Raw genomic sequence first — 25,461 nt, 5'->3', positions numbered from 1 at the left:
GATCGGCTTTTCCCAGCTCACTTGGAACCATCACACTTGATTAGTCAATTTCCAATTCGATCTCTATTTTAATTTTAATTCCATCATTGGATAGAGCTCCCAGTACCATTTCTCATGAACTCTAGCCAAGTGGGTATTGAAGCATTAGCCTTTCCAGTCATGTCTCCTCTCTCCACAATTTGTAGTTTGTTTGTTGTAGTGACTATCGTTCTGGTGTCTTTGTTCACTTATTTTATTATTACCATTTACATCCCTAATCTCTCAAACTCTGTTCATGAGATTATTTCCATTCTAGGTAATCTAACAGAAATAAGGTATTGTTGTCCATTGTCACTGATAAGTCTCAGTTATTTAAAATAGTATCTGGCAGAGAAGGAACACAAATATTTGTTTAATAAAAGAAGGAAGGAAGGAAGGAAGGAAGGAAGGAAGGAAGGAAGGAAGGAAGGAAGGAAGGAAGGAAGGAAGGAAGAAATAGGTGGATGAGTTTTACATGAGACTGAAATTATATTTTCAAGTGTTGAACACCTATTCAGTCCCATAAAAGCAGAGTAGGTGGTTCTGGTGACACCAGCCTTTGTACTAAGTGGTTCTGGGGTTCTAAAGCAGCCAGCTGTAGTACACGAGACAGAGTTAATAAAGCTATTGTAATATAATAACCTGCATGACCAACTGCAAACCTACTTCTGCCTCACCCTGTATAGTATAGTAATTTGAATGCTTCAATAAAGAACTAAAAAGAAATTATTTTTAAAAGATTGATTTACCCAAGATTAAGCAGATTTTATCATAAATAAGTCTGAATACTGACTCTGTTTCTTATTCAAATTAGCTAGACATTTTCTAACCATTTAATGAAACACAGATTTATTGATTAATATGTATTCTGGAGCAGGTAACATCCTTAGCTTTAGAAAGGTAAAAGCAAAATATCTATTTTCCCCATGAGCAAGAGTTACGATTTGACCTTTAACGTAGAATAACATTTTATTTCCAGTGAGGTGATATTTAATTTAGAAATTTTTAGCCTTACAGAGGCAATGCTAAGAAGATTCACCATAGAAAACATAAAGTCAATAAATGTATAAAGAATGTTTAGCCACAAAGTTAATTTTAAAAGAAAAAGAAAAATATCCTTTTAAAATTGGCAAAAGTAAAAAAAAAAAAAAAAAGACACTTAGATTCTTCCATATACTACTGATAGGAGCAATATTTCCTTTCTGGAGAGCAAGTGGTCAAAAACTTTAAATCTTTACATAACAGTTAGCCAAAAATTTATATTGATAAATAATCATGATTATTTACAAAGGTTTATGTACTAGCAGGCTCAATGCATTGATATTTCTAAGAGCAAATATTGAAAACAACTCTTATGGCCAAGTATAATATTAGGCAAATAAATCAGGACAAATTTATTCAAGAGCAAACTTTACAATTAAATGATAATATAGAAACAAAGATAAAGAAAATAATATTTAAGCTACATTGTTCTTAAAGGACACAAATTTAAAAGCATATGTTCAATATAATCATTTTGAGAAAAAATAAGATCATAAAGGTATGAATATGTATGTATTAAAATAAAAATATGGAAGGCTATTCCCATTTGACTTTTAAAGGAAAAATTGCAATTACTGCACCTAAAACTGAGGTAGTTGTACCTCTCCACAATAGTATTAATTTCTGCTTAAAGTATGGCCCATAAAAAAATCATTCCAAATATCATTCAGAAGAGACAACTACATAACTGCCAAAATTCATTTAACATATATTCATCTTATCTAATAAAGAGAGACATGCAAATTGACTGTACCTTCGCTACACTCACAAGCCACGCCCACCAGCCAATCAGAGCAACTATATGCAAATTAACAAAACCAAGATGGCGGCCAGCAGCCACATAGCTGGAGCAAGCAGGAGGCTTTGTTGCCCTGTCGATGGAGGAAGCCAAGCTTCCCGCCTGCCCTGGCTGGCTGTGGGCTCCGCTAAAGGCAACAAAGTTTCAATTATAGAAGATAAATCCCAGATACCTGCTTCCAGCCAGCCTCCACTGGGAGCTTGGGTGGCTGGGGGCTATGGCCAGCCTGCAAACAGCCATCAGCCCCTCACCCAGGCTGGCCACACCCTCATGGGGTGAGGGTCCCCGCTGGGGGGCTTGGCCATCCTGAAGACGGCCCTCAGCCCCTCACCCAGGCTGGCCAGGCACTCCAGCAGGGACCCCCACCCTGAAGGGGGTGTGGCCAGTCTGAAAACGGCCCTCAGCCCCTCACCCAGGCTGGCCAGGCACCCAAGTGGGACCCCCACCCTGATCCAGGACACCCTTCAGGACAAACCAGCCGGCCCCCACCCATGCACCAGGCCTCTATCCTATATAATAAAAGGGTAATATGCAAATTGACCCTAACAGCAGAACGACTGGGAATGACTGGTCACTATGACACACACTGACCACCAGGGGCAGATGCTCAATGCAGGAGCTGCCCACTGGTGGTCAGTGCACTCCCACAGGGGGAGCTCTGCTCAGCCACAAGCCAGGCTGACGGCTGCCAGTACAGGGGTAGTGGTGGGAGCCTCTCCCTCCTCCTCAGCAGCACTAAGGATGTCTGACTGCAGCTTAGGCCTGCTCCCGGCTGGCAAGTGGACATCCCCCAAGGGCTCCCGGGCTGCCAGAGGGATGTCTGATTGCCAGCTTAGGCCTGTTCCCCCGGGGAGCGGGCCTAAACCAGCAGGTGGACATCCTTCGAGGGGTCCCAGACTGCAAGAGGGCACAGGCCAGGCTAAGGGACCGCCCCCTCCCGAGTGCACAACTTTTGTGCACCGGGCCTCTAGTTATATTATATACTTATATAATATTTTATTATTATACTATATTTAATTATTTTTTATATACAATATTTTTAACTAACAAAATCTCACTTCAAAACAACTAAAATGAATTTGGTTCATACTGAGAAGGAGAATTTAAGTATTTTGTTCTATTCTTTAAATAGCTCCCTTAGCTTCACATTTTTATGAAGATGTTCTTGTATTTCCACAAAAGTTCTTTAAGAAGGAACACAGAATTTCATTTAAACATGAATAATGGTTTACAAAACAAAGACAAGTGAGAAAGAAAGGTTCATATTTGGCTTTATTTAAAATGCTTAGTATCTGAGAGGTAGAGCTTCCTTTGAGGTAAACAAAGAAGCAGTCCATGTATTAATCCAAATTTCAAGTGGAACCCGGAATATTTCAGTTCTAAAGAATAAGGCAGTTTCTCTATTGATCAAGATTTTCCATCAGAGCACAAATAATGCTCTAAATATACAGAGGCTAATTTAATGAAGATCTTCATGGATTTGTTATGGGCATACATCATTGGTTAAGATTCAATTACAAATGTAGTTTTCTTTATATCTCCTGTGAGAAAACAGAACCTAGGGTTTCTCTTCCAGACACTGAATTTTTGATTTATCTATGTATTCCACTGAACAATACCTCCTCTTAAGAAAATGTGAAACACTGCATGTCAACATTTGAGACCATTTGTGACCCCACGATTGACTGAGGTTCTACATACAAAATCCATGGAACCTTTCCCCCAGTACTTCACAATACTCACTTGAAGAGAATTTACTTACATTGACAATTCAAGTCAAACACTCATCTCTAATAATACAACTAACATTATCTTCTCTATGGCTATAACTATTACTAATACCAGCATTGACTCTCCTGTTCTAGTTCTAGGTATCAGGTTACCATGTTTTTATATAAGACAGACGAACTTTGCCTCCAAGATAATTTATTTTCCTGATGGAAATATATGAGAGAGTTGTGCCTCTTTACCATTCATTCATCAAATGATAACATGGAAATGGACGGAGACTTGACTTGGGGTGGTGAACACACAATAAATACAGTATACAGATGAGGTGTCCTAGAATTATGCACCTGAAACCTATGTAATTTTGTTAATCATTGGTACCCCAATAAATTCAATAAAAAGGAAAAAAAGACAAATGAAAGTAATGGTGTTTAGGTATTTGTCACATTTATTCATTGCAGATGGTATGTGAGAGGTGGGATGAAATGTGCCATGACTTTTGGGAAAATCTAAAACATAGGAAGTAGTATAAAAGTACAATTTCTACACAAAAAGGCAACATTTCCCAATTAATAGTTATAATGAACACAAAGTAAGTTATTCTTGAAAACATATTTCTTAGGCAATGCAAAGGCAAAAAAAGCAGAAAAATGCATTTGGACTTACAGGGAGAGAATCAAGTCCTTTTTATAAAAAGGCATTTTTATGCCTTTGCTTCCAACCCAAATAATTATTCTAAATAATTTTAAACAAAATCTGTATTATTCGGCTAGATTTATGATTCTAATTATATTACAGATACAGAGAAGTGATCTATATCGCTATAATTCAGTTATTAGTAATACAAGTTAATACTAATTTTCACTCTTAAATGCATAGTTGTCTAAAATTTAATTATATGTTAAGTTTTCGTTAACTGGAATGTTGGATTTTCAATGTGGTGAGAGGCCTGCTTTGATGGCAGTGTTGCAAACTATTTGCGAAGTCAGTTATTTCAGGTTTCCCTTTTCTCACCAGAGATGTCTTTTTAAGAATTCAGCCTGAGTCTTGATATGTAATTTCTCTGAATTCACTTGTTTTCACTAAGTCACCCCACTTGAGTTATAACCTGTGTGGTTATATTAACTATATCAATATATTAAGATACACTAAAAAATAACATTTATCCTTTATCTAATAGTGAAAAATTGGATCCTTTTCCATAATGCTGATGAATTTTGCTTCTCAGTCTTCATGAGTTTTTTTAATTTATATATCTATCTTTTCCTTGCATATCAAACATGTCACAAACCAGAATTTAGTTTTCCATCATTATTAACTTCCTTCATTTCAAAGCTTGTAAACTTGACGTATCTTCTGAAGAAGCTATCACTACTTGATATATTTGGGGTGCATATTCAAATTTAAACAGATCTGAGTTTTTCAGTCTTAGCCATGAAAATATCTAAGGAGAACTCTCGTGTGCCTCCACCCATCTTTCTTCCAAGCAAGACATCTTTATTTCTTCCTACTGTTTCTCATTGGACATGGTTTCTAGGCCTCTCACCAATATCTGGATGCATTCCACACTGTTTTTGTCTCTATTAAAATATTGTACTCAGACTTAAATACAGTGCTATATTTTTAAAAAATATATATTTTATTGATTTTTTACAGAGAGGAAGGGAGAGGGATAGAGAGTTAGAAACATCAATGAGAGAGAAACATCGATTAGCTGCCTCCTGCACACCCCCTATTAGGGATGTGCCTGAAACCAAGGTACATGCCCTTGACCGGAATCGAACCTGGGACCCTTGAGTCCGCAGGCTGACACTCTATCCACTGAGCCAAACCGGTTAGGGCCAGTGCTATATTTAACAATGTAATTAAATATAGGCCAGGGTAGAGTGGAACTGTTGTCTTCCTTGATCTGGTAACATAAAACTAGCTTTGGGGGTGGCAACTAAAAACCACAGACATCTTGAATAACTGCAATGATACCACGTCTCCCAAACTGTACACTTGTACAATTCAGTTCCTTTAACCTGACTCTGGGACATTGCCTTTATCTCTCACCACCTTCTCTAAAAGAGGCTCACCTCTCCTGAGTCTTCCTCTCTACCTGAATTTGGCTTCAGAAAAATATCGTCTCTATCTGAAATTTTATTGTCAATTTACTTGTATACAACTTTATCATGTATTTACCCAAAGGGAACGAAAACACAATAAGAGTGAATGAAGCCTTTGTATTGTTTACCTAGGATATTGCCTGGAAAATAGTATCCAAGAATGCCTCTTAGATGAATGCATCCATCATTATTTGTTAAATTATATCTTCTTCAATTCCAGAAGAAATTATTTGAATGCTAATTCTGTCAGTCTAACATATTACCCAATTCCCTGAGACAATATCTACTAAAAATTTGGAAGAACGCCTTTCATGCCTTCATCCAAATTCTACGTATCTATTCTTTATCAAATTCTGTTGTTTTATTAGAATATAATGAGAAGATCCAGAGTCTTATAGTATATATTATTTAATTCCTTTCAGAGTGACAATGAGCTTTAATTAGCACATTTGGGGAAAGGGCATTCTAATGCTATTACCTATCTTAGTGTATAATTTGGCTCATGTCTCAATAAAAAACAATGCATTAAATTCTTTTAAAAAGACCAATGCAAATCATAACATTTCCCTGATCTATCAGTCTAAAAATTCTATCAAAAAGGAACTAAAACATCAGTTGTTTCAGAGATCCCGTGGAGGTTGCTGGTAACCACCATTCTCCCCACCCCCTTCTCATTGTGCAAACAGGGAAATCCTCTGAGGATCAGCATTGAGATCACCAGCTTCACCAGTTGCCTCTGGAATTCATCATCTTTGTGAAAATTGGTAATTTGCTTCCTGGACTACTCTTCTTAATTTCTAATAACCAGGGACAGTCACTTTTTAATCACAATCCTTTTGGTGTACACGGATATAAATTGTCTAGTCTCCCACTTGCTAGAAGCTGTGCTTTTCCAATTCGAACATCTTTCTCTTGTGCAGATGAAGATAAAAATGAACACACGAACTGGGTGCCTGCTTTCCACCTGACAGTGGTTCGCTAAGATAAACAATGGGCCACCACACTTTCTTTTTTGGGTTCTAAAAATAGCTTGAGTGTCTAACTCCAGAAGTGTTGCAAGTCTCAACTCGAACTGCTGGCTAGCTCTTCCTGTACTTTTATTTCTTTATTTACTTTTCCCATTTGCTTCTCTCTTCCTCTTTTCAAGGTTATCAGCTAGTTCTGAAAACAACCACATTCCTGTCTTCAGATGCCTCTCCCTTTTCTTCCTCTCTGAGATAAGTTATCATCGAAATGTCAGTATTTCCTTTTCGAAGTCTTTAACTTTTGAGTTTTCTGTTAGGTTCTGTTAGGGTTTTAGTCTAGGTACATGCAGCAAACATCATTTCTCTCATTTACTACTGGATCCTCAGTGTTAATTCTACTTCCTGGCACACAGTAGACATTCAATAAACATGTGTTTAATGAAAAAGTCACATTCTGGGTAATTCCTTTATTTGGACTTCCTAAAGCTTAGGGTATACACCTGACTGTATCGGTACACTCTTCCTCATTTATTAGAGATGGTAGACACTTTTGGTGTTCCTATTAGTTCTTCTTTACCAACCAGGCCTTTTATTTTTAAATGGGTCAAAGTTTTATCTTAAATAGCAGTTCTTGATTCAGCTTTTACCATCTTCAGAGGTATTACTTATTGATGATCAATAAAGAGGATCCATATGTATAAACAAACATTTATATTTATTAATATATATTTATGTACTATATTAATATAATTTATAAACTAGCATTATAGTTATTAGAACATACACTTTAATAAAAATCCTCTGATACATTCAGTGTTCAGGATTTTTGTCTTATTACTAACAATGTATAAAAAAGTATTTCACTACACAAAAAATTAATTTTAAAAATTAAATATAAAAGTAGAGTGGGGTTAATTAATTTTTTCATGTCCATCTTCGATCTGAAACTAGATGCCTAACTACTCTCTGATGGAAATGTCTGATATTTATGAAGGGGTTATATTCAAAATGTGAACCAAATATTTATCTTTGTTGATATGATAAATCAGTTGATATATAATTTACTTCAGCTGTGAGTGTCTGCAAATATTTTCTGTCTTAAGACAAATTTTGAACAAGCAACTCACAAAATAAAATTACTGAACCCAAAGGAAAATCAGCCAGTTTATTTATCGTCTTGATTTTAGGGACTCCTAACACAGGCACTTTTTAAAGAGACATGTAATGCTAACAATCTTCATTGTCAGGAAACTTCCGGAAATGCTGCCTGAATGCCTCATGCATCACTTAGAGCTCATTTCCTCTCATTGCACTGGGCCAGACAGCTGGCCAGCATCTCCCATCTGCACCGCCCTCAGCTTCTCCTAACTGTGTTACAGGACGCCCTTCTGAAATAGGAGTACTACTCAGAGGCCGATTTGAAACAGGAGAGAAAACATTAAAAAAAGAAATCTTGTGTGAAATAACATTTTAAACTTAACTTTGAATTGAGCTACAGATTAGATCAATGAATGGGCCAAAATACTGAAATGCTGTCCCTAGAATAACTCAGACGAATACTTAAAAAGTATTACTGGGTCATAAAACACCAGGCCTGGAAATTAAAGATGTTTAGTTCTCAACAAAAAGTCTTTGACTGTAACTCTCTGGCATACTGCCAACAAGGCCAGCTCTTTGGGGGAAAACCCTATGCCAAAGGCCAAAGAGGCAGCTGTGTTATTCAGCTCCTGAGAGCTTCCAACTCAACACCCACCCAAGCTCAATTATGAACAAATTAAAGGGATCCAGGCTGAACAAAGTAATTCTGGTAATTTAAATAAATAGAGGAAAGTCTACAATTAGTAGGAAAAGATTGATTTTCTGGAAAACCCAGAAAATGACACCCTAACCCCTTTGAATAGGCATAGTTAGATCTAATTATTTAAAAATAAATTTCCTTTTATTCATTATTTTAATCATTCTTGATGTTACTTAAATGTGGCCACATGCATGCGGACAAAAGTATCCACCAAATATTGAGGCAGAAGAGCCTCAAAAAAATCTGGATATATAGGAACTAATGACACTGAGTAAAATTATAACTAGAGTTTTATACCTATGTTTTAGAGCACATAGAAAATATTAATCATTTATACCTTTTACAAGTGCAGAGAAAAATTTCAAGTCATTCAGAAATTAAATATTAGATGAATCTATTAATATAACTCACCATATTAATAGAATAAAGAACAAAATTCTCATAATCATTCTATATAGATCATTAAAATCACTTAATAAGATGCAGCATACATTCCTGATTAAACAAAATGAGCAAACAAAAATCTTTTTAAGAAGATAGGAATACAAAGAAACTTATTCAACTTGGTGAAAACATTTCTATCAGGAACCATCAGCAAACATGATGATGGACACGCACACACACAAAAAGAAACTCTCCTGTTTAATATTTAAATTTATTTTGATGAGCTGATCTAAAGTTCATGTAGGAGAATAAATGCCTATGAAGAGCCAAAGTAATTTTACCAAAGAAGAAAAATCAGAGGAAGAGTGTCCTGCAAGTTATCAAAATACAGCATGATAATCTAAAAAGGATGGTTCTGGCATGGGACAGTCTAATATATCAATAGAACAGCATGTCTAGGAACCAACCCAGGCAGTAAGCGAATTTCGTGTGCAATGTGACTGCATTCTGAATTAATGGGAAAGGGATGCAAAAGCCAATAAATGTTACTATTAATTTGTCTATTTACATGGAGAAAAATTTTCCACTCATAAGCCATGGATAATATTACATCACAATTTGCTACACACTAAAAAAAATAAAAGCCTTTAAAAGTACTAGAAGAAAATAAATAAGTATTAAACTCAAAAATCATGAAGGAAAAGATGAAAATATTTGACTATAAGACAAAACCCTTTTTATAGTAATGAATATCATCCTCAAGCTAAAAAAGACAAATTGTAAGAAATTATTTGCAACATATATAATATTCTGAAGAAGAGAAAAAAGAATTAACAAATAGAAACATTGGCAAATGGCATGAATAAGAAAATTATAGAATAAGAAATACAAATAGGCCCCCAAACCCCCAAAACATAAAAAGTCCCTAAAACTCTCAATGAAGCCTAAATTCAGTCAAAAGGGGAAATGTAAATTGTAAATCAAGATTCATTCATACAACATAACACCATACATATCTTATAAAGAAACACAACATATGATATAGACATTTGTATGTAGATGGGGCAGCATATAGATGGAGTGCTATCTAGAAGGATGCACACAGCAAACTATTTTAAAATTATGTTTGTGTCTGGGGAATAGCGGAAGGAGATGGGGGAGGAGAAGGCTTTATTTTTTATGATCAGAATTTTCTGGCTTTGGAAACCTAAGTGAAAGTAAGTAAATGAACCCTGTTCACCTTAAAGTAATTTGAACATATGAACAATGACTCATCAGTATTCGAGTTAATACTAGCTTAGCCCCAGCAGCAAAAAAATGAAACAAACAAATCAAAGAAGGTACTGATTGGGCCTGTTTAGCTTTTGGAGATTCCCACTCACTTTATACAGGAGCAATATCCAACATAAATTAATTAAACAATAAACAGGAGGTTTTGTTTTGCTGCAATTATTTTATTTTATTTTTTTACTTTGTGAAAAATAGTTCTAATAGTGACCCTCAGAGCCCTTTGCAAGACTGTTAGCTTTCAATTGGCACTTTCTGGAAGGGACCACACGTTGATGGTTACTTTAAAAATGTTTTTACAGAATATTTTACCACTTCTGCGGTAGAGTGCATTTTAGCCAATGCTCTTAGTTGGGCATTAGTGTCCTGAAGAAAACAGCTCATGGCCTCTGCCCAATTCTGTAAGCTGAACAAACATTACTATTATCCTTGTCATCTATGGCATAAGTACGATGAAATGCAATGGGTGACTGCTCACCATACATATTTTGCAAGGACTATTTCAACTTGAGAGAGAAAGGCTCTTAAAATCAAACTTTTCAGCAACAAGAAACATCAAAAGAAATACCATTTCTGGATACAGATTTGATATTTTTCCTCCCTTAAATTAAAATGGATGCTATGTTTTCTTTTGCACAGATTTTTTAGAACCATACTGCTGGCCACTTTTAAAAATTATATGAGGAAAACAGTAATATATTTCTACTCCAAAATGAAGAGCATTTTTTATCCATTCATCTTCATCATAGAGGAGTTGGGAAGACTGAACAGGAAATGTTTATCAAGCACTCTCTGAAAATAAATTGCCCTTTAAATTATTAGTAATAACATATGTCATTGTCACACATTATTCCTCTGTTTTTTCAAAGGATCACATGAGAGAAAATACCCCGTTTTGCCAGTGCCTAGGACTGTGTCTTTGGTAAGGCTTTCTACCCGTCTTTTACTATAGCTGATTAGAGCAAATGTGTCCCAGGGACCTGTTTAATTTATAGAAAATAGGATGAATTTCTCTTGTTTCATCATGATTGAACATTTTTCTGAACTCCTGTAAATGAGTTACAGATAAGCACTATTTATCAGACTGTTTTGTAGAACATGCAGTTTTGATTATTCTATTTTCTACTATTTGCTACTAATGAAATATGTAATATGCCTCAAGAAAAAACATTGGCAAAGCATGGCCTCTGAGCATTCAGGAAGCAATGAATAATTCGCTGAGGATTTATTTTGTACCCACGCTCCTCTCTAAACATTTTCTCTCCCCAGAAGCCCATGGGGCAGCAATGTCCTTGGGCATCTGAAGTGTCCAGGGTGCCACGTTCCAGGGCCTGGTTTGTGCATGGGCCCTGGATCTGCCCTTGCAGCCAACACTCTACCGGGTTCCCTGAGGGGCTCAGAACCTCAATGAAGTTGTTCAGGCACCGACCGAGGGAACCCTGGCACCCTCAGTCTGGCAAACCCAGGACCCCTCTTCCCTCCAGGGTTACAGGATGGGGAGATGGGCATTTAAAGACATGAGTCCTTTGCTGCCATTCCTGCCCATCACCCACAGAGAGGGCAAACCCTGTGGAAGAGGATGCATTTAACCACATTATCTTCCCAGGCCCTGCAACACATGTGTCTGTAAGCAACGGAAAGGCTCCAGCAGAAGCGAGAGCACAGGTCCAAAGGCAGGTGAGTGAAATGCTAATGGTGTTCACATCCTCCGGAACGAGTCATCATATTTTTCTGACCTATATGGACCACTTTATAAAAACAAGTCATCTATCTCTCTTTTAAACAGGGAAGGGATAATTGCAATGAAGTATGTGAGAGGAAGCGAGAAGATAGGATGACCATTACCCCCTGCTCTAGGCTTCAGTAGGCCCTGCCCCGTGAGAAGAAAGGCAGGACATTAGGGAAGACAGATGGGCTGAGGCTGGAGAGCTGACCTGGAAGTCACCCCACCCTCACTTACCAAGGTCCATCCACCCTCACTTACCAAGGTCCATGCTCTTTGAGGCTTTCAGACTCATGGATTCGGGCTGCCTGGCTGGTGTCACAGATCTGAAGTTGCTGTGCTGATCTGGAAAATACACAGCCGGATCCATCCCAGAACTGTGGAAAAAAAGCCAGATGCCATATTTAGGTTTAGAATGAAATCTCTCTCTCTCTCTCTCTCTCTCTCTCTCTCTCTCTCAAACAGTCCTCATTTTGAACAAAGACCCTCATCACTCTCATTGCAGCACACAACTGTGCATTTTAAACTAATTCTCAGGTTTCTTTCATGAATCTCAGGTTTCTTTCATGAGATGTAGCAATTTCTTTTTCATGTATGTTATCACACTCTACAACTGAAATAAAAAATTCTCTGGCTAATATGGTGTTTTCCTCTTGACTGGTTTCCGCTAATTGGGATCCTGCGGTACAATCTATAACTCTGATTGTGTAAGGCAAGGCAGGAATGCACGGGCACTTCAAAAGATGTCACCAGATATCAGCACAGACTAGACTCGGGTTAGATGTCTATGGGCTAGGCATGCCCTTCTTTTAAAAACAAGTGAAAGGGAATCTATTAGCAGTGGTTCTCAATCTTCTGGCCCTTTAAATACAGTTCCTCATGTTGTGACCCAACCATAAAATTATTTTCGTTGCTACTTCATAACTGTAATGTTGATACTGTTATGAATCGTAATGTAAATATCTGATATGCAGGATGGTCTTAGGTGACCCCTGTGAAAGGGTCGTTCAACCGCCAAAGGGGTTGCTACCCATGGATTGAGAACCGCTGTCTTAGAGAAAACCATCCTGTTGAATGACTGATGGCTGCAAAAGTTGGATTTTCTCCTTTTTTTAGATCTAGTATCTAAAACTAATGTTAATGCTGAGCAAATAGTCTACTCATCAATAACACCAAAAGGAAATAACAGGGAAAGCACAGTTGACAATTTAGACACGAGATACATCAACTGTTCATTATAGGGTTCCTAATACTTGTAGTCAATCTCATAGAATTCTATTTCTGCTGAACATTGTATTTATTTTGCTTGAGGATGGAGGAAATTATATAAGGGAATTACGGATGAGAGCTTATTTCTTGATCTGGAAATAAATTATATATATATATATATGTATATTAGAGGCCTGATGCATGAAATTCATGCAAGAGTAGGCCTTTGCAGCCCCTGCAGCTATCTGGATCCATCCCTTGCAGCTGCGGCTACAGCCCCGGCTTTTTTCAGAAGGACGTCGGTCTAATTAGCATATTACGCTTTTATATATATATATATATATATATAAAATTAAATTACACCAACCTTCTCCCTTGGTACTTCTGTATGTTCAGAAGGTAAATATGGGTAAATATAGTGGCTCATTTTAACATAACTTTATCCTAATCTTAAATACAGTGAAAACTCAAATCAAGTATCTTGGTGAGTCTGAAAGTAGTGAGGCTGAATTTTTCAAACAGTTGAGATTTGACACTATAAACAATGAAACAACGACAACAAAAATAGACTATTATGAATGAGAACCCTTCTAAAATGTACAGGGGATCTTAGTTTCTTAACCAAATATACCCAAATAAGTTTAATCTTTTATTGAAAGTCATTAGTCATGCATATTTAATATTGCCTTACAGCAATATTAAAATGAATGGGCAGCTATGTAACCTTGCTGAATGAATGAATGAATGAATGAATGAAGCTCTATTATTGTGATGTAGTGGGGAGATAAAAGGAGCACCCGGGACAGGCAGCACAGCACAGTGCTCAAGGGCACAGACACCACAGTGGGTCTGCCCAGTTCTAAATCCTGGCTACTTACTAGCTGTGGGACCTGGGCAAGTTATTGAACCTCTCTGTGCTTGGATTTCCTTACGTAGAAAATGGGTATAATTACACTCCCTATCTTATAGTATTGTTAAGAGATAAAGTGATTTAAGTTTGTAAAGTCAGGAGAATAGTGTCTGCTCAGGGTAAGTTCTATAGAAGCTTTTAGGAAACAAGCAGATAAATAAATAGACCTGCTTAAGCTTCCAAATGAATGCAAATTTCTGCTTTTTGAGTTCCCCAGGCTTTTTTACAGGTACTTTGCCTTCTCTGCTTTTTCAGCCTCTTGGTAGGTCTGTGTCTGAGACCCCTTCTCTCCTGTTTAGAGGGTAATGTGGTGCAATGGTCAGGGCCCTGGGCTTGAGAGCGAGAGGCCAGGGTCCATGGCTTCAGTGTACTAGTGCATAAAGTGAATAGTAATCGCATTTACTTTATAAGGTTATTGTAAGGATTAATTTTGAAATTTGTTAATATTGACAATAGTGCCTAGCATACAATAAGAGCTCAATAAGTGAGCTATTAATTCTTTTATTTATTTCTGTAGGTTAGATTGGTCTTTGAATGAGGGTCTGGGGCACTCTACAGTGAAGAAATAATACGTTTTCACAAAAACTTCTCAAGACGTTTAAATCTGCTCTTTAGAATTTGAAGCTTATCATTATTATTATTATTATTTGCTTCTTTCTTGATGTCTGTCTACATTTTCAATAGACAAAACCATTGACATAGAAAATGTATTAGATGTGGTGTCTAGTGATGGCAAAATATGCCAACTGTGAACAAAAATCCTTGACCCACTAGTGCTATTGCCACTGGCCTCGCATAATGGCAACACTTTCACTGCTTCAGCTCATCTTAAAGAGCTCGGATGCTACTGTGGCTGTGAGCTCAGCCTCGTGTTTGGAAGCACTTGCCTTTAATGATGTTATCTGACCTCCATGTGCACTTAGTCTTTCATCCTTTGATCTCTTGTGATGATGTGGTTTTAGTGTCAGAAAGACTCATGGGCTTCATAGAATCAGAGCCTTTCAGAGCCAGAAGGCGGGAAAGGTCACCTCATCTAACTCTCCATCTTGTAGATAAGACACTCGGGCCCAAAGGGGAGGCTGAAGTTTCAAGGTCACACAGCTGGCTGGTGGCCAAGCCAGGACCCACACTGTGGTTTCTTGAACTTTTCCCAGAGCCACAAAAACGTTGGCTAAAATGGTGGCCAACCTGAGGCACAGGTTGTTGCTGATCCTGAGTCCAAAAAATTGAAACTTTCCCTGTGACTATAGATTGGCTCACTCTCTGATGCTTCTTGCACTTTAGATTCACTTTTTTTGTTTCAGGGGAGGGGTGCAGATCATGATATAAAGGAAAACCAAAGAGTCAATCCAAACTGATGCCAGGCGTTATCATGAAAGTCTTTAGGGAGGAGGTTTAGGACCAACATGAATAGCCCTCATTGAAACCTAGGCCCCAGGCATTTAAAGCCCTCTGCTCAAGGAAGACATGGGAATCCACCCCAATGAGTAACATACTAGTTAACGCACTTCATTGTCTTAGATTACTTTACGAAACCACACATTCACTGACAAATTAAGAATAAAAACTCAAATTTCCCCAGACTCTTGGGAGACAGCCTTCTCTATCTCCATTAAAAACAAACAAACAAACAAAAACCACAAATAAAGCTGGTAATACCACTTGATGAAATAACATCAAGTAAGGTTCTGTCTAACTAAAGTGAATTTCTTTTTGTAGATATGTTGATATATAATCAAAGAAATAAAATTAACCATAGCGATATATACATCTGCTACCATTGTTTTGAGTGTGACCAAGTGTACACTTTGAAAACCTTCTCTAGAACGTTTTCCCTCTTGCAGTGGTACAAATGGATTTGAAGATGATATCAGATTGGCAGATAGTTCAGGAGGGAAGTCTAAGATGGCACTGTGGGATTCAAGCCAATGCGAGCATACAAGCACTTCAATGATGAGTGTAGCACTGAACTAGTTAACATGCCAATATGTTAGACATGTAAGTTTGACTAGCAAAACAGTTTGCAGTTTTATGCTACATATGAAAAGTTCTTCAAGTGGGAGAGTGACACGATGATTATAAAATATGACGCATGTTACTCTTGAAGGAGTTTGCATGTGCTCATGGCTGAGTGGGCCGCAGTGGATGCTGCGGGAAGCTGGACGTTGACAGCAGGCCACAGACGTGCCGTAGGTAAAGGCTGTGTTTTCAGCATGAGCAACCAGGGGATCTATCAGATAGAAATGATACTCCATGTCAAATTATGCTGCATAATGAATAAACGGGGTAGCATGAAACACACACCAGTGTCCTGAGTGTGGTGGCAAATCAGGAATGTGACAGACATGTAGGACCCGGCCATGAATGTTCAAGAACTGTCTGAAATAAAAGCTGGGGGGTAAGTTTTTAGGGGCATGCTAAAAATCATGTCAGCAGTCTGAGGTGTCCACAAATAGGCTTCAACAATTGGCTACTCTGAGTGAGAAAAGATGTGTGTGTGTGTGTGTGTGTGTGTGTGTGTGTGTGTGAGAGAGAGAGCGAGAGAGAGAGAGAGAGAGAGAGCGAGAGCGCGCAGAGACATGAGCTAGAATCAAGATAGAGGAAAATAGACAACCAAATATTGTCTAAGCTGTTACTATATTCTGTCTGCTGTTAATTTGCCATGAGATATCACTATAGAAAATACATTTCCTTTATATTTATTTACTTTTACTCAGACACATATATTCTAAATTTCTGTCTGCTAATTATTGATATAATGCTACAAATAAGTTCAGTAAATCCCCGATTTCATTTCGGTTCAAAGTGCAGGCATTAGGTTTGATCAGATCCGTTTTTTACTCTTCATGCAACAGCAGTTTTCTGCTTCATAAGACTGGCTCCATCCCTAAAGCACCGCTTTCCCTTTTAGAAGGCTTTCAACGTTCATTTATTTATTTACTTATTTTGAAAGACAGGACGGCCTCCCAGCCTCCTTTGCTCAGCCATCCTGGATCCCTTCCAATTCTTCCTCCACCCCAAGTTTCACACATCCAAACCCCACTGCTGCTGGTCACCTAGGCAACGCAGCAGCTCACAGGATGGTGCAGGTCAGGAAATCCCAGGAGGGAGAGCGTTTCAAAGCTTTAGATTTGTTCCTTCCACCTCAAACATGTCGTTGGCTCCGTTTGTTCCTCTCCACCATGCTGCTCTTCCCTCCATTCAAGCCCTTCTCTGCTCTTGCCAGTCCCCGGACTGTAACCTTGTCTAGGGCTTCTTCTGTCCACGCATCCTCCACAACCAACCACACTCGACTTGATATTGTCACCCAGGCTTGAAACCCTTCACTGCTTCTCCGCTCTCTGGAGAAGCCGGTGCCCACAGAGTGACAGACAATGCCCTTCCCATTGATTCTTCCCCAGGTACCAGAAGCTTCAGCCACACTGAGCACGCACTGCATGGCCCTCTCCCTTCCTTTGGGTTTTCCTAACCCAAACTGCCCTTCCCACCATTTCTCTGCCTCCTAAGCTCCTTTCTCTTCTCCAAGGGACCATTTCAACATTACTTCTCCTGTAAGACCTTCCTCGCTACCTGCAGGCTGAGTTAGTGGCCCACCCCTCTAAGCTCCAACAGCAGATTGTATCTAAAGCTCAGCAAGCAGGCTACTTGTCTGTCTCTTCAAGAGGGGGCTGCGTTCCTTAGGGCAGGGATATTTTCCAATCTGAGAACCTTCTGCAGTGACCAGCTTAGAGCTCCATAGATACTTTTGGGTGGATGAGTGAGCAAATTAATGACTCTAATACTGTGGAGGAGAAAAAAGGAATCCAGTTTGAGACAATGACATACTCTTCATTGAAAGGAGATTACTGTTGATGGTGAAGAGAGCAATTCTAGGGAAGGGATGAGAACTGAAGCTGAAACACAGAAGGTTAGGGAGGGAGAGGGGAAACAGAAAGGGAAGTTACTATTTCAAAGCATGTGATGAAGATTTATAGCAGTAGGGGCCAATATAATCTGTTTTTCAAGATCATGGAGAAAAGAGCTTTATAGAAAAGGGCAAGAAAAAAAAATCTGTGGAGACACTGAAGCATCTAAAAAGGCACTTGCTAATTCTCAATCATTCTATCTCTGTGACATCTCTGAACTCTCTCTCTCTCTCTCTTTCTCTCTCTCTCTCTCTCTCTCTCTCTCTCTCTCTCTCTCTCTCTCTCTCTCTCTCTCTCTCTCTGAAGGTTTTTCATCTTGTTAGCATAGGCAGCTAGTTAGGGATTAACAAAAAGAGAAGGGAGAACCCTGCCTGAGGCTGATTAAATCTGGAAACTACAGTTTCAGTCACACAGGGGAACAGCCTCCAACACTCTGCCAAACAGACTAACACCCCAGAGGGCAGGAAAGACTGGTTTTCCCATTGCCCCAGGGAACAACCCTCCCCCTTCCCCAGATTAAAGGGGAGGGAGAAATGGTTATGGGGAAAGTCTATTCAGGGGGTCATAAAGGGGAGGAAACAAAGCTGGGGAAAAGATGGGGTTGGACAGGGCAAAGCCTAACATCTAGGAAAGAGATTGGATAGGGGAGGCACCAGCATAGCCCCAGGAAGTTCCAGGAAAAATATTGGCTAGTTTGAAAGAAAGCTTACCTCTCCCCTAACCCAAGGAAATATAGGTAAACTTAACAAAAGCCCCAGTCTCTTTAGCAGCTGCAGGGCCTAGGCACAGTGCTGATATCAGGCCAGACTGAGGGGAAGGTATTAGCTAGACTCCTGGGCCTCAGATGTGGGGGTACAGGCAGGCAGCTTCGGGCCCCGGGGACAAGTGCAAACCTGTGGCATCTGAAGCTAGACTTCTTCTGCAGTGAGGTGGCTTTAACTAACCTGGTCCTGGATGTAGGCATGGTATACCTGGGGGCAGTGAATGCCACCTACCAGCTGAATGCCAGGGCAGCACCTCATCGAGTGTGGCAGCCTTTTCAAGGGCGCTCGCTCTAATAAATCTTGCCACTATTGCTTAAAATCCGCCTTCATGATTGTCCCTGAAATGCCTTTCTTGTGATAACACGAGAACCTATTTCCAGATAGTTCCGGGCAGACCCGCCTTGGTCCCTCTTTCACTGGTAACAATCTGAAGGCTTCTCCCATCTCCGCCCCCAGGACAGTCCTCAGTATCTTTCACTACAATTACCACAGAAGGTACCTGAAGAGCCTGTATTTCCAGTGAACATGAACCCTCCTCCATTTTCCTAACCTGTGTCTCACACCCCAATCCTGGTCATAACATGCTCCTGTCTGCTGAAACCCTACTCACATGTTCAGATTCATCTCAAACGCCACTTTTCTTCCATAATGTTTTCTTGCTGCTCCATCTGGAAGCATTCTCCTCCTCCTTAGATACCCAGAGCATTTTATCCGTATAACTTTTGTAAACACCACTTTGTATCTAGTGTTCTGCTTGTCACTTTTACCTACTAGCCTACCACCTTCTAGAGCAGGGGTTCTCAACCTTCCTAATGCCGCAACCCTTTAATACAGTTCCTCATGTTGTGGTGACCCCCAATTTCATGGTTACAAATTGAACATAATTAAAGCATAGTGATTCATCACAAAAACAATATGTAATTATATATGTGTTTTCCGATGGTCTCAGGCGACCCATGTGAAAGGGTCGTTCGACCCCCAAAGGGGTCGCGACCCACAGGTTGAGAACCGCTGTTCTAGAGGGTAGGGTTTACATCTGATTTTTCTTTGCATTGTCCCAACAGTTTTGCACATATACACAGGATAAACACTCAAGTAGAATAAATAAAAGTATTCTTTAAAAGGAATATTTAATGCCACCAGTCTGTCATTTTTGATTCAGGATTGAGGTAGGCAATGGAAATGAACGCACAAAATTAAATATCTCCAGATACTCTCTCAAAAATCCCCAAGAGACACAGATCTAGAACATGAGTGCAATTATCAATTTAGTTTGTGAAACTGTCTTTGAGTGAGATAGCTGACTTAAAAAATGTTGGAATCAGAGATAGCTAAGTATAGGTAAGCTGCCGGCTAATAGAGTTAGCTATTCTCTTGTTGTGTTGCTTTAATTTTTAGCAGATTGTAATAAAAAGTATAATAGGAATAACACCAGCATTGCTGCAAGAAAAATGAAAAAAAATTCACAGGATTATCATGGGACATAGAATAGAATACAATGAACAGTTTTAAACAGCCATAATAAATATAGAAAATAGCAAAGGGGCAATTTAATGAGTTTTAAAATTCATCAGAAGAACAAAATCTATGAATTCCACTGGTTAAATGGTGTGTATGCTTAGCAAATCTCTCTCTCTCATGCTTGTGTGATTCTAAAAAATATTGATTTTTTTTGGTTTCTATTACAAAATGGATATAGCATTGGGCACTCTTTGCAATATTTTAGATTATATATGGCATTGCTTTAATTTTTAGATTCCATTAACTTTCTTGGAACAGCTATTTTTTAAAATACCTTTAGGGTTTGCCAATTACAAAAGAAGAAAAAAATAAAAAACCCCAGCTTTATGTCTTCTCAGTTTTGCTTTATAGCTTCCCATATAACTTTTCTTTGATTTCCACTGTTTCCAAGTTTTTAACTTGGCAAAAGAAAATCCAACAATTTTCTTAAGTATTTTATAATATATGATGAATCTTAAAAAATTCCAAGAAGCAAAATACGAACAATCGAAGCTATCAGCTATAAGAAGCCTTCACTCGAAAGGAATTATAGGCACTCTGAGATTTCCATTCTGGAAAGAAACAGAGCTAAAATAAGGTTGCTGGGTTTTCCCCAAAAAACCATAACTAGGAACATTTATGGTATATCATTTTATCGATACCTGTGGCTGTAATCTTCAAGGCCCAATTCCAGAACGGGAAGTGGTGATGGAGAAGGAGGTACTTCGCTCTCGGCCCATCCATCACTGGGAAGCAATGGCTCTATAAACAAAGAACAAATGAAGCTGTAGTAAACTGGGGGCAGAATCATTCAGTGCCTGCTTGTGCTTCAGTCCAACTCTCAGACACAATTTTCACCAGCACATAAACCAATCTCGAAATAAACAAGTCCTCAGATGGAACGGAGGGATTTGGAGGAGAGCTAGTGCAGCCTGGACAAGGAACTCTCAGCCTGCTAATGTTTTTACGCTGGTGACCCGCTGGCAACTCCTGGCAAGTCCATGCATCTTGACTACCTTTTCCTTCTCAGGAAAGGCTGACACACATTCATTCCCTGTGATGAGTGAAAGATTAACAAAGCTATTTCTGTCATGACAACAGTTTTATAAACAAGACTCTGTAATGAATGCTCTGGATTATATGGTGACTTAAGCATTTGCCTTAGTGACAAAAAGTACTTGAAAAAACCATGAGATACAGTATATCCACTCCCCATGTAGACACAGTAGAGGGGAGTGGATATACTGCATCTGTTTCATAACTGAAACCCCTGGGCTTAGGGCCTTGGAAGCATAAAGACTGAAGTCCGAATCTTGATTTTCCTACCCACCAAAAATGTATACTTTTTCAGCCTAATCTTTTGCACCAGACTGGCAGAGCTAAGGAGCGACAGCAGAGATGCTATGGCCCTCAAGTCTAAAATATTTACTGTCTGGCACTTCATAGGCAACGTTTGCTGACCCCTGCTTTAGACTATTCTTGAGGACACTAATGGCATTGTATTCATCTTTACATCTCTGATAGCGTGTTCTGCACAATGGAGGGATCCAATAGACATCAGTAAGACTGAAAAGTATAATTCTATTTCTGATCTCCACTGTAGAGGTAGTGCCTTCCATGCTATGGAGGGGGGGATAGATACATGCTGGTTCCCATGAGAAGACACATCAGAAATAACTGTACTATTAGGTTTTGCCTCAAAGGACCCCAGGGAACACAAATTCAGTGAGACAGAACATAGAACCAACGTTTGATTTGGGGTAGGGATGAAAGGCTTAGAGGAGACCCTGTGGGTGATCCTGGACAGATTTGGGGCAATGGGTGACTGAGGCAGGGGCTGGAGTGCATGTGAGCTGACAAGGAGGGGAAGCAGGAGTAGGGCAGGAAGGGAGAGGTAATCCTATATAATAAAAGGCTAATATGCAAATCGACCAAACAGTGGAACAACCGGTCGCTATGATGTGCACTGACCACCAGGGGGCAGAAGCTGCCTCCTGGTGGCAGAAGCTCAGCTGACAGCTGGCGAGTACAGTAGCGGTGGCAGGAGCTTCTCCTGCCTCCACAGCAGCACTAAGGATGTCTGACTGCAGGCTTAAGTCTGCTTCCCCAGGGCAGCGGGCCTAAGCCATCAGTCGAACATCCCCCAAGGGCTCCCAGACTGTGAGAGGGCACAGGTTGGACTGAGGGACCCACCCCCTGAGTGCACGGGCCTCTAGTAACAAATAAGAGGCAAACTGTGCTTAGTCTATTTCTTGGCCCACAATGAGATCTGCCAGCAAGATTCTTCTGAAAATACAGTGTTGGTGGACTTTATTACCATTCAAATGCTTAGTAGGATTTCACAGTGACCCCCTGGGACACAACCTCCATCCTCATTACCATCCTGGAACCACACTTTTTCCACTGCAGGCATTGCTAGCGATTCTCCAACACAAATGTGAATTTTATGGTGTTACAATTTCTACAAATGTTAGTTCTAAAAATGCCTTTTCTGTGGAACAGCTTGACAGAAATATTCATGTATAAAAAAAAAGAAATGTGGAACTGTGGGTGGTATGTACTATTATTACAAAAATGGATGGAACACAGCATATCAACATTGGATTTTTAAATATACAAAGGAAAGCAAAAAGGGAAGAAAAAAAAGTCAATGTTTTGGCTGTAATAGTTCCTTTCCTCACTAGACATTTCATTTTGTCAAATCAATCTTGTTTTTCTAAAAGAGTTCCCAAAAGGAGTGGGTTTTGGTGAGTCAATACTCACTCAGTTTTTACGGGTCTTGGTGACCTATTGCCATCTCCCAGGCGTCTGAAACTCGGCAACAGCCAGTGGTTCTCAAAACTTAAAATGTTATTAAGATTACATAGAGGTGATGATCATGGTCATCTTCTATAGTAGGGGTGGGCAACCTTTTTGTGAGTGCGTACCAAAACCAGCAAAATCTCTGACTCAAAATTCTTCTGCATGCCAACCCTAATTTTTTGAGAACATGTTATGCCTACTTGATATCTCTTAAGGTGTACATATGTGAAGAACCTTGAAGAAATAATAAAATTCATTCGAGCGACAAAAACACAGTATGTGATGATGAAAAATACATTTATTTTTTAATGTATACATGTTATGTAAAATTATTTATCTAAGATGCACCTATACTGAATTTATCTGAAAAATAAAAAAGTCGATATTAAGAAAAAAATTGTATATGGAAGATTATAAGAGAGGGTTTCATGTGCCAGCAAAAGTTACTGGCGTGCCATGTTTGGCACGTGTGCCAGGGGTTGCCCAACCCTGTTCTATAGCATCATGTTTATAAATTCTGTTATATATATATGTTTTTTGTCTCTAAGTCAATATGCTTATATGAAAGTAAGAGAATTTCACCCACTGGCCTCTTACAATTAAAATTTCATGAGTCTATGCTTTTATAGGCCTAATTCTTTTAACATAGTATATCACAGATCCACAAGAAAACAATAAAATAGATGTTCTCCGATGTTTAAGAAATAATGTGTAGTGAGTCACTTCTTGAAAGGACTGGATTTTTTATGTTTCCCTTAGAAAATTGAGGTTCAGGGAGGAAGTACAGTAAGAACCTTGTAGGTAGCTGATCTGCATGTGTTTTCCATTGGTGTAAATGGATTTACGTCTCAGGAGGAAGAGGACAGAACTGTGGTTGTCTGTGGTCACTGTGCCTAAACAACTCCAATCGTCCATTGGAAATAGCAACTCTGAACATTCTATTGACATTCTAAAGTATTACACGTTTGTTTTTAGCACGTCGAGTGGACTTTATTATTGTAAAACTTTTTTCTGGGTGTAGTCTTATACTTTATGTAGTTCCATAATTTTAGCCGTTGTTAGTCTTTCTAGGTATTATCAATATCCTTGAATGTTTCAATGTCCTCTAAAAATATACTGTGCAATTATCACTTCAGCATCATGTTTTATAGGTACTGAAAACGAAACGAGATAGGAGGTAAGGTGCTCAATGTTCCCGTGGATGTCACAGGCATACTTAGGAACAAAACCCTGAACTTGGATGGCCACTAAACTGTTGCTTGAGAATTAAATGACAATCAAGTCATATTAAGGCTACATGTTTTAATATGGGCACGGGAGGGAGATGGCTGGTTTAGTCTGTGGAAAACTTGCTGTTTCTTCCCCAGATTCTACTGCTGTTGGAATTGAAGGTCTCAGGAGGAGATCTTGCTTTGTCAAGACAAATTTTAATTTTTAATAAGATAAGAAACATACTGAGTATTTCTTCCTCTGATACAAAGTAAAGTGGGTTTCTAATGCATATTTTTAGGTAGAAGGACTTGAACAGTTTCAAGGGACCATGCTATGGTGCAGGGAATACACTTGAGTCTGGGAGATGGGCTGAATCCAGGCTGTGTGGATCAAGTGTGTGTTCCTGGGTTAATTATTTACTCTCCCGACTTTCTATTTGTTCATCTGTAAAATGAGGGTAATAATATTACCCACTTCGAGTGTACATGTAAATTGCTTAACACAGTACCTAACAGACAGCAAACACTTAATAAATGGTCACAGCTGTTGCTACTGCTCTCACTGAAATGGGGGAATCAGAGGGAAAAATGCCATCCCATTCTGATGAAACAATTTAATCTAGAGAAACCTCAGTAATCTCAGAGTTGAGAGACTGTTTCCACATAATTAAATCCTGATAACATCTTACATGTAAATAAGGGATTGATTACATAAACAATACTCCATTCAATAGATTACTATGCAACTACTGAATGTAATGATGTAGAATATCCAATGACATAGGAAGGTGTTCCTAATGTGCTATTAATCTAAAAACAATTCCCTAAATATTATATATAGTATATTTCACTTCCATTTTACTTTTATACACATATTTGCATGAAGGAAAGACTTGCAATATATACATAAAAATGTTATGGATTAGTATCTTTGATAGAAGTATGAGTAACATTGGCTTTTTATTGCTTTTCTCTAATTTTTTTTTGGTAAGGAATAAGTATTGCTTTCACAATACAAAACGTAGATTCAGGGAAATAAAAAGAATTTTCTTGGTGACCTGAAGTAGAATTTTTGAAACACAAAGAAGAAAATCCAAGTGTTTCCTATCTTAAGCTCAGCTAGAAATGTGACTCCCCCGCCCCCCCCCTCCCACAGCAGGTAAAAAGCGTGGGAGTACAGTGAGACCTCCGCAAGGACGTTCCCACAGTCACAGTGGTCTAGGTCAGTGGTCGGCAAACTGCGGCTCGCGAGCCACATGCGGCTCTTTGGTCCTTTGAGTGTGGCTCTTCACAAAATACCACATGCGGG

At 38.9% G+C, this 25,461-nt stretch overlaps 1 protein-coding gene across 1 annotated transcript in view; it reads right to left on the bottom strand.

Annotated features, from left to right (window-relative positions):
- The window catches only part of PARD3B (par-3 family cell polarity regulator beta), an 812,619-nt gene that overhangs the window by 336,971 nt on the left and 450,187 nt on the right, over window positions 1-25,461 (bottom strand). Inside the window, exons 14-15 of the mRNA XM_023760488.1 lie at window positions 20,802-20,901; window positions 12,113-12,228 (exon numbers count right to left, since the gene is read on the bottom strand). Coding sequence (XP_023616256.1) covers window positions 12,113-12,228; window positions 20,802-20,901 — 216 coding nt within the window. The remainder of the gene's footprint in view (window positions 1-12,112; window positions 12,229-20,801; window positions 20,902-25,461) is intronic.

Source organism: Myotis lucifugus, unplaced genomic scaffold (assembly GCF_000147115.1).
Source record: "Myotis lucifugus unplaced genomic scaffold, Myoluc2.0 scaffold_3, whole genome shotgun sequence".
Lineage (NCBI taxonomy): Eukaryota > Metazoa > Chordata > Mammalia > Chiroptera > Vespertilionidae > Myotis > Myotis lucifugus.
This window is presented reverse-complemented; position numbering and strand designations above follow the sequence as displayed.